The sequence below is a fragment of the Trachymyrmex cornetzi genome, unplaced genomic scaffold (assembly GCF_001594075.2).
Source record: "Trachymyrmex cornetzi isolate Tcor2-1 unplaced genomic scaffold, Tcor1.1 scaffold406, whole genome shotgun sequence".
NCBI lineage: Eukaryota > Metazoa > Arthropoda > Insecta > Hymenoptera > Formicidae > Trachymyrmex > Trachymyrmex cornetzi.
The window spans coordinates 345,478-355,735 of record NW_017298811.1 but is presented as its reverse complement, the minus strand read 5'-3'; the positions used below and the strand labels follow the sequence as shown (position 1 = coordinate 355,735).

At 34.3% G+C, this 10,258-nt stretch overlaps 1 protein-coding gene across 3 annotated transcripts; it reads right to left on the bottom strand.

Annotated features, from left to right (window-relative positions):
* Positions 1-3,676: 3,676 nt before the first annotated feature.
* Positions 3,677-7,581, bottom strand: Atg7 (Autophagy-related 7). 3 transcript variants are annotated; one of them, XM_018512417.1, is made up of 9 exons: positions 7,469-7,581; positions 6,854-7,074; positions 6,076-6,553; positions 5,660-5,976; positions 5,280-5,580; positions 4,840-5,187; positions 4,598-4,713; positions 4,177-4,474; positions 3,677-3,964 (listed from the first exon to the last, which is right to left on the bottom strand). In XM_018512417.1, the coding sequence occupies exons 2-9, from the start codon at positions 7,048-7,050 to the stop codon at positions 3,920-3,922; spliced, it is 2,100 nt and encodes a 699-aa protein (XP_018367919.1). In that variant the 5' UTR covers positions 7,051-7,074; positions 7,469-7,581; the 3' UTR covers positions 3,677-3,919. The 3 variants fall into 3 exon arrangements, with proteins under 3 accessions (XP_018367919.1, XP_018367920.1, XP_018367921.1); XM_018512418.1 differs by lacking the exon at positions 7,469-7,581 and adding an exon at positions 7,374-7,441; XM_018512419.1 differs by lacking the exon at positions 7,469-7,581 and having other exon boundaries at positions 6,076-6,564; positions 6,854-6,931.
* Between the last annotated feature and the right edge of the window lie 2,677 nt (positions 7,582-10,258).

Below are 10,258 nucleotides of genomic sequence, written 5' to 3'. Positions count from 1 at the left end.
GAACTCGCTTCCGGGAACTATCTACAACATACTCTGCTAAAGGACCTCTAGTTTTTACGGACGGCTCCAAATCCAAGGATGGAGGCTCAGTGGGCGCTGGTGTATATTCCAAAGACCTTAACTGGATCATCAAGGACAAGCTCCCCTCGGAGGCCTCCGTCTTCTCGGCGGAGGCTTGGGCTATTATTCGTGCTATTCTCTTGGTGGAGGATCGCTGTTGTGACACCTCTACCATCTTCTCCGACTCACTCAGCGTATTACGCGCCATCTCCTCACATCAACGCAAAGACGTCAATTACCTCGTTTTCGAAATAAGGGACCTGCTCCGCAAGATGGTCAACAATGGATTTACCATCAACCTGGTATGGGTACCAGGACACAAGGGCATTTATGGGAACGAGAGAGCTGATGAACTTGCCAGGGAAGCTGCCCTCCGTGGCCGACGCCCTAAATTCAAAATTCCCTATCATGACCTGTTAGCCTTATCTCGAGACACGCATAAGAGAAAATTTCAAGCTTACCTCGATCACTCCGCCTCTTTTAAAGGGCAACTATTCGATAATTACTACAGAAATACCCTATCTAAGCCTTGGTTTTATGATAAATCTCTTAATAGGGAGGAAATCGTTACTATCTCCAGAATATGCTCTAACCATTATAACCTTGCTTACAGTCTCCATCGAAAGGGCATTGTCGACTCTCCATCTTGCTTCTGTGGAGACCCCAGACAGGACATTAATCATATAATTTTCTATTGCAGATTATGTATTGGTAAATCAGCTAAATTGCATTCTTATATTAAGCCACTTTCCACTATCTCCTATCGATATGCACCATATACTCAAGAACCCTCCTCCCACTCTCTGCCGCTTAATTATCGCCTACTTAAAGTCTCTCAACCTAAAGGTGTGATATTCATGTATACGTGCTCCGCTCTTAGAGGGATGAGGGGGAGAGTAATCCCCCTCTTCTCTCACCAGGCGGCTCTCCGCCTGGCTTGTTCCAGATATCTGCTCCAGTTTCGTTTCTGGCTAGAGTCGCCGCCATCTTCAGTAGCGAGGGCCACACAAATACGAAGAATAGAATAGAATATTTGAATCTCTTGATTTTGGAGTATGACTCGTACTCCAAAAGAATATATGGTACATATACCTTTCAAAAGAATATATATGTTTATATATTACTTGCGAATTAAAAATATATCTTATTTATATTCACTCTTTTATCAATGTATAGATTAACTTAAATTTAATCTTGATTAATTTATATATAATGTTTTTTTAACCCTAAATTAAGATTAATAAATTTAATCTATAGTGATATAAAAAAAATATTACTCAGTTATATGCGTCATTAATTGCATCAAAAGTACGAAATATATTTGATAGAACAAGTCAGGAAAAGAAAAAAAATAAAAGTAACAAAAAGATGGTATAGGAAAAGAGAGAGATTCTGTATATATTATAATAATTAAAATCAATCTTTTTTTTTGTATGTTTATTTCTTCAAATTTTTTTGTAAATATATATAAAATAATATATCGTAAAAAATGCAATTGCATTTTTTTTAGATGTATTTATTTAAATAAAGATTTTTATACATTACATATAAATCAATTTCTCAGATATTCTGTACACAAAAAGGTGCTTTCCAGATAGAAACACGTACAATAATGATACAGTGCTACACGCAGTGAATCATTTCATCTTTATTTAACATTAGTAAACAACTTAGGAATACATAATGATTCACTGTGTTACACTGTGTCATCTTGGAGAAAGCACCCGAAAGTATTAAAATCGTCAAAACAGTAGTATTAATAGTTTATATATGAGATGCCTTATATTTTATTTTGACATAATAAAATATGAAATGTCTCGTAAAATATTTAATTTCGCTTATTTTGTGTCTTTATGAAATATAAATTATAATCTTGTACTAGTATATATCTATATATATTATATGTAGACATATGTATACATCTAAATTTATGTTGCCTAAAGACAAGATAATTAAAAAGTAAAATATATTTTACAAGACATTTCATATTTTATCATGTCAAAATAAAATATAAAGCATCTCATAAATTAAAGACATTTTGATGATTTTAATACCTTTTGGATGCTTTCTCCAAAATGACCAGTGTAACACAGTGAATCATTAATTATGTATTTCTAAGTTGTTATTATGTATATAGAGGAAAGCCCCCTATTATAGGCGCCTAATATGAGATAGCGGCGTTTCTGCTAAACTAATAAACGCTATCTATTGGTTCCACCATAAATTTATTGCTCTTGGATTAAAAACTATTTAGTAGAAAATTCATTATTAGATCATGTCTGTAGTCATTGTAAAATAAGATTTTAGAATTTGGATGTCTTCAAGTTTCATTGAGATAAGCATTTAAACCTTGTTTATTATTTAATAAATAAATATTTGGCAATAAATTCTTCATATAGTGATAGAGTAAGGTCGTACTAATAGAAAAATACGGGAGATGTTGAATTGTTTAATTACAAAAGTTAGATTTGATGATCGTAAAATCATAAGACGTGGAAATCGTAATATGAGATACCCAGGGTATTCCTAATATGAAATAACCTAAGCTCTTATGTTATAGTGAAAATCGTTGTTAAAGTATAAATGTTATTGGACAATAATAAAAAAGACAACCGAAATGAACGTCGAGTGCCTATATTTGCGATGCTTGATTCCAACTATCTGAAAACGAGTTCTGGATATAATCTATCGCATGCTCATTTTTCACGCACGTTGGCTGTGTTTGTTTGTATTTTATAAACATTAAATAAAGTTTTTTTAATTGCAATACTGATATACTTTGCGTTTTACTATTGATTTCTCGGGATGTCTCATATTAGGTTATATGTATATATATGTATATATATATGTATATAAACATATTAATATTTAATATTTAAACGTATCTAATATATTTAATCTTACCATTTATTGTTATTCTATTCTTTCTTATATTTGACAAAATATATTATTTGTATTTGATACAATTCTCATGAAATTTTTTTATTATATTCAGCATAAAATTAAAACTTCGGGGTACGAGTCGGCAAAAATAAAATCCCGCATCGTTGCGACAGAAATGCGACGAAACAATACATTCGTGAAACGTCCACGTGTTATCTATCGCAATATCGCAATGCATAATTCCTAATTATGATGTTTATTTGAATTTTGTAATTTAAAAGTCCTGCTTCTTCTTATTATATTTTAATTACAGGTACATTCTTATAACAGTAATGAGATATAAAAACATAATATGGAAATGAATGATTAAGTGTTTTACAAAATAACATAGATATATCCAAACATGGTAAAAAATACATTAATTATTTTCTAATAATTACAGCATGATAATATAAGAATTGTAGTTTTTTATTTAATTATGTCTTATATTAATTGAAATATAGATCTTTTATATATTTCTGTAATTGTAAAATAAAAACTAGAAATAATTATACAGACAATAAGGAGTTATATAATATTTCAAGAACAAAAAAATATTCACGTTAAAAGAATTTATTTAACATTACATAAGTTTAAATTTTTATAATAATGATAAAATCATACATCACAGATAATACATAATGCATCGATTTTAAGTAAAATATGCAAATTTGAAGAAGCACGAAGACTTTCATCACATATATATCTTTCATATATTAACAATTTTTGCTAAAAGTTTTGATTCAATACACTATAACTTTGATTAGTTTAAATGTGCTCTTCTTTAAAATGGCGTTCCGCATAAAATGTGTTTTATATATATGTATACATATATGTTTTATATAAAAACCGTGCAATTAACTTATGTGTGAAATTATACATTTTCTTTTGTACGAATTTTATCATTTTGGTTGTATCATTTATCATAGCTTCTTTTTCATGATTCTTCATCTTCGCTCGAACTATCCATTGTATAACATAACTGAAAATTGAAAAATACATACGTAATTTAATACCAAATACAAATGCAAATGAATTACGTAAAGCAATAAAAATATATTAATTTTTAATTATCAGAGTAAACAAGATATTGAAGCTAATCTATATAAACACAGAAATAACGTTCCAATTAAAAAAAATATTTTTTTGTAATACTTTAGACGCTCTTGATTGTTTATGCATATCATTATATACCTCATCCAGATCTGGTCTTTTCAGTATTTCCTCGAGTCCTGATAATTTCTCGAGATAATTTGGCGTATTGCAGGCGTCGAGTACGAAAGCAAAACCGCGATGTTGATATTCCTTGATCAAAGGCGTCGAGCAAGCTGTACAAAATGGGGATCTATGTGTGACAGTCAACTTCATTTCATGACCCCAAAGTGAGCCCCGTATTGTGTGAGGTACGCCACCCAATAATCCTATCAGCGGATTGTCGACATTCTCTCGACAATCGTCCCTATCGTTATTCATAAGCGCTCTAGCTGAAATTCTAAAAAAAAAATTATGAAAGATTAAACCGTTAAACCATCTACATATATATAAGTAAAAATAAATTAAACTTTGTTTAAATCATATAAAAAAAATCTGTATATTGTGTTTGAATTTACCTTACCCTTGGAAATGTTGTGTTATCGCCATAAGTAATTCAACTGCTAGACCTGCAGCGATTTGCGATAAACCTGGCCGACTTACGGTACATTGCTGATCGAGCGTTCTATCAGTTTGTGACTAGAACAAAAATAGTAATCATAGAATTAAAATATATCTTATTTGAAGTAGTTTATAAGCTGGTTAAAAAAAATATTATAAATCTTTTCCAGGACTTAATATAATGTTAAAATAATATATGCTCACATTCCCGGGTTGCGTTACATCGTTACAAAAGTAACATCCAAGATCATGTCCTGCAGGATTCTGTACCGTTAAATTAGGCGAAACAGAATCGGAAAGATCGCGCGTACCGTGTCGTTGTACCGTATACGAATCAAAACCTAAAGCAGCGTTGATAGCTATCTTATTCGTCGCAGCGCACAAGAGGGTTGGCAACCATCTGGCTTCACGTGAATCCAGAAGCAAGAACACCACATCGTGGTTATTTACGAGTTCTTGAAGTTTACTCACAGCCTCCCTAGTCGTTTCCATCATACTCTGGCCAACTACATGACCAGGCATAGGAATATGCAAGATCACACCTTCCACATTCTGTAACATCACAAATGATTTTATTGACTGAATTGAATTACTTCGAAATATCGTCTCACAATGTAATAAGTTTAATAGACATATATACTTACCATATTAGGACGTATCCTAAGTAAAGCATCCTTTGCGGCATGTGCTTTGTGCCGACGTTGTACTGCATCTTCATGCGTATACAGACTTTGGCGCACAGTATTGCTATGTGAAACGGTAGAATTATCTACAAGCGTCATATTATTGATACCCCAGCCAAGAAGTACTCTCGCCACAGAACATCCAAGTGTTCCGGCACCCAAGAGAAGGCATCGTAAACCACTGATCTTTTCCAAATCTAGATCAGAGACAAGGCGCCATTTCATCAATTTCAGATTTAAATTGATCGCTCTGTCTGATAATCTAATGTAACATACAAATATAAAAAGCACTTTTAAATTTCTATACATAAAAATTGTTGACTTGAAGAATTTAAACTTACTTGGTAGGATCCATAATGTTAGATAAATCCGCGATGTTAGGACCCATTTTTCCATTTACGTTAGCTTCCCATCCTACTAAGTGTCCTTCGGAAATAGTTTCTCTCATAGTTTCCATATCTTTATCTTCTTTGATTCTAAGTGTAAATATAACTGCAGTTTGCATTTTATCACTCCTTACTGACAAAACTTTAATGTCGCGTGTAAAGCAGTACGTAGGACAATGCCATAATAATAGACACAAAAGATTTCGCAAGGGCCATCCAGGTTCTGCGCTTGCACAAGGATCATAAAATGCAAAGTATACCTCCTCTTTTGCCTGATGAAGATAAATTTAAGTTATTAATAATAACAAAAGTTTCTTTTATTATGTATAAAAGGAAATAAAAAATAAAAGTGTAACTTCATCAAACTGTACCTGCTCTGAATCTTCTTTGCTGCTAACATTTAGTTTTATATATTCAACTCCCTTTAACAAACTATCAACATTCAAATCATCCTTTCCAGACACAAAAACTGTGAAGAAGTTTCTCGATCTTGCATCCAGCTGAAGAAAGTTTGCACGTAATTTATCTATTTGACTAGATGTAAATTCGCCAGATGCAAATTTCGTCGGTACGACCGAATAAGTTTCCGGAAATGAGAAAGGAGTTGGATGTGCGGCCCAATAATGAAACTTATACTTCTTAAGATCCGAGTATGCAAATATTAAGAATATTGAAAGCCGCGAAGGCTCTTGCAAGGCTGTGCCATCTCTGATACTATCAATAATGGATTTGCCCATGGTGTCGATAAACTTCTCAGGATTTATCTGTCTGAATGCTTCATAAGTATTTGTGTTAATCATATAGCCGCAGCATGCTACTCCGGCATTATGAGAAGTTGTCTCCAGGTTTCTGAAACTCATCTAAATGGAGCTTATCCTGTTTATTATATCAAGATAGGATTTATATATAGATAATAGTAATTATATGTTATATTATTTATTCTTTAGTAGCAATTTATTGATGCTATTTTGGTTAAATATTGGAGATATATTTGGCTATAATATTGGACAATATTGTGCTAATAATTATGCTACTATAGACATTATTGTTAAGCTATTATTAATATACAAATTACATTGCAAAACATAGTTGAATTTATTTCTTCAAAAAAAAAAACAAATTATATTCTCATGCCTATGTAATACTTACTCATTAAATGACGTACAATCAAGTATTAATGGATTGGTCCTCCCTTCATCCATTGGTTGAAGAGCAAAACTCCCCCACACATGTATCTTGGCTTTCTCATCTAGTTTCAACTTGTCTATTTTCAATTCTGCAAATTTTGCCCAAAATGTTGGATTTGTAGCAGTTTTCAATTTTGTGAACCTTACTGTTTCAAACATCTTTGGAAACTAATTTTTTTTAATCTGAAAGACAAAGGAAACAGTAAATAAATAGTAAATAGAAAATATATCATAACACAAAAGCAATAACAATATACATTCCGTTATCATAAACAAAGATAAGATTTCACATTAAAACATCATACACACAAGATTATTCGATGAAAAATATATCTCTTTGGCATTGAACAATATCGCAGGAAAATGATATCGTATATCACAAGTTTGGATTAATCCTATATTATTTCTCCATTATAATTGTACATCAACTTTTAGAAACGCAATTCTTTAAGTCGACGATTGCAATGAAAAATATAACGAACCTAAATATTTTAATAGTGGATCATGCCCTTCAAAAATAGAACATCTTTATCTGTCTCTTTCTCTAAATTGTAAATTAACATTAATTAACACACACGTATATCAGAGTTGATTGTCAGCAACAATCACTGCGATTGTACGAAAGCAAGTGACAAATGGAAAGCGCGTGTACGAACCGTAAACAAAGATGAACGTCACAAACGTCATGGTGGAATTTTAGAAGAGGTTTGTTCGCATCGCATGCTCCAACTAGAGTCCTAGATTTATCAGAGAGGCGCAACCGGCTTAAGTCAGTATGACAAAGGTGCTAAGGAGAGTACTAAACATGGCCGACATGCTATGAAACTGCCTTTAAATTATGTCAAACAAGATAAGACGTGTAGGATAATGTGAGATAGAATGTATAGATAAAATGAAATAGAAATATGTCATTAGTACTATAAATGGCTGCCAAGTCACGCAATTGGTTAGATTGCAACAGCGAATCAGAATGCATAACACCGGTTGCGCCTCTCTGATAAATCTAGGACTCTACTAACAATAGCGTCACGCTAGTGTTTCATAGTGCTATCAGTTGGCTTCCCTGAACAGCAGTAGCGCTACATAGCACTGGTAGTGAGCTCCCTGAACGCACCCTATGTTCCCTATTGTAGATCGGACTTAAGCCTTGTGTCCACGATGCTAGAAATCGGTCCGAGACCTCGGATGAAGGCTGCGGTCCACTTGACGCTACAAACGCTTCGAAGCGTTTGTAGCGTCAAGTGGACCGCAGCCTAAATGGACCAGTCATATCAGTGCTACAAATGCTCTGTAGCGTTTGAAGCGCTAAGTGGACCGCAGCCTAAATGGACCAGTCATATCAGTGCTACAAATGCTCTGTAGCGTTTGAAGCGCTAAGTGGACCGCAGCCTAAATGGACCAGTCATATCAGTGCTACAAATGCTCTGTAGCGTTTGAAGCGCTAAGTGGACCGCAGCCTAAATGGACCAGTCATATCAGTGCTACAAATGCTCTGTAGCGTTTGAAGCGCTAAGTGGACCGCAGCCTAAATGGACCAGTCATATCAGTGCTACAAATGCTCTGTAGCGTTTGAAGCGCTAAGTGGACCGCAGCCTAAATGGACCAGTCATATCAGTGCTACAAATGCTCTGTAGCGTTTGAAGCGCTAAGTGGACCGCAGCCTTCATCCGAGGTCTCGGACCGATTTCTAGCATCGTGGACACAAGGCTTTAGGCCCAGTTTCACAACTGACGGTTAACTCTTAACCGGGGTTCAACTTATTCATTATTTCTTTTCAATTCTAGAATTGGAACAAGATGAGAAATAAATTGAACCTCGGTTAAGAGTTAACCGTGAGTTGTGAAACTGGGCCTTACAGGCACATTCACAACCAGATTTTTCGGGGCGCTAAAGGCCCAGCTACATCTATCGTAATGTTTATCGTAAGCTTCTTACGATCCTTGCGATAGCCAATCAAAAGCGTTACAATACACATTGATATTTCTAATTGGCTATCGTAAGAATCGTAAGGAGCTTACGATAAACATTACGATAGATGTAGCTGGGGCTTTGGTGGCTCGCCGCTCAGTGCGATTGACTCGTGATCTGTGGATCCGGGTTCGATTGATCCCATGCACCTGCATCCGGCATACGTGATTTTTTTCGCGTTTGTTCGGATTCGGTGTTAAACTGTTTAAGCCCATGACACATACAAGAACGTAAGGCCGTAACACGCAAGCAGTAAGTGAATTGACCAATCACAGCAGAGACCGTAAGGCCAGTAGCGAATCCAATGTTACGATTTCCTTACTGATTACGTCTTACGGACTTACGTTTTTCTATGTGCTCCCGGCTTTAACGCTCGAGTCCTCTCGAGTATTGACAAACTCTAATGCCCATTTCCACCAATATAGATTAACTTTAATCTCGGTTCAACTTACTCTTCGTCTTTTTCTAATCTTTAGAACTAGAAAAAGACAAAGAGTAAGTTGAACCGAGATTAAAGATGATCTGCGTTGGTGCAAACGGACCTAAGTGCAAATGCAAAAACATAAAGCGTGCCTCTGCTCCCCGAAGAGGCTAAAAAGCCCAAAATTGATACGCATGGTACTGTGACCCCTCAAATGGGGTTGGAAAACCAAATTCGGGGAATATATTCTCTAAGAGACTAAAAAAAGCAATTAAAGTTTGTAAGTGTTTTTTCACATAAGTCGCATATGTGAAAAAACATTTAGAAACATTAGTTGCTTCTTTTTTTCTTAAGTATATATTTTTTTAAGACATTAATCTCAAATTGCACTACTTTTACTTGGTCTTGCAATTTGGCAATCTCTATAAAACTATCAAAATTTTCAACCAGTATCCCTATGTTTTTTGAGTTGCTAAAAAATTAAATTTCTCCTGTTATAATAATCATTATCTTATAATAAAGAATAATAATAATATAGAATATACTGATAATTATTACAATACTAGACCATGATGCAATAAGTATAAAACAATATAATGATGTCTACTTGCATCATGATAAATACTATCGGCGTGCAAGCGTGATTGCACGCTGCGTGAGTAAGTGGAGCGGGAGGGAAAGGAGTTAAAAGTGCATCGGGGCGATTCGCGAAGATCGCGAGGACGATGATTCCGCAATCTACAATCGGCGTCGTAGTTGGTTGCCTATAACACATTTCTCTTCGGAGCGGTACGACTATTAATAATATAATTGTTTCCTGAAAAAATTTTTTTCGTGTAAAAGGTAAGATCTCTTAAGTCGACTGTAAAACCATATATCGAGTGTATATTATAAAATTATATAAAAGAATTATAATTAATTATAAAATGCTTTTACGTAGTTGTCATATTTGATATCGGCAAATGCGATATCGGCGAT

Excerpts from the sequence above, each read along its gene's own strand:
- Atg7 (XM_018512417.1), bottom strand. The coding sequence starts at position 7,050 with ATGTTTGAAACAGTAAGGTTCACAAAATTGAAAACTGCTACAAATCCA. Across the intron at positions 6,554-6,853 it reads GATTGTACGTCATTTAATGA|AAACCTGGAGACAACTTCTC; the intron begins GTAAGTATTACA and ends GATGAGTTTCAG. Across the intron at positions 4,475-4,597 it reads ATAACACAACATTTCCAAGG|AATTTCAGCTAGAGCGCTTA; the intron begins GTAAGGTAAATT and ends TTTTTTTTTTAG.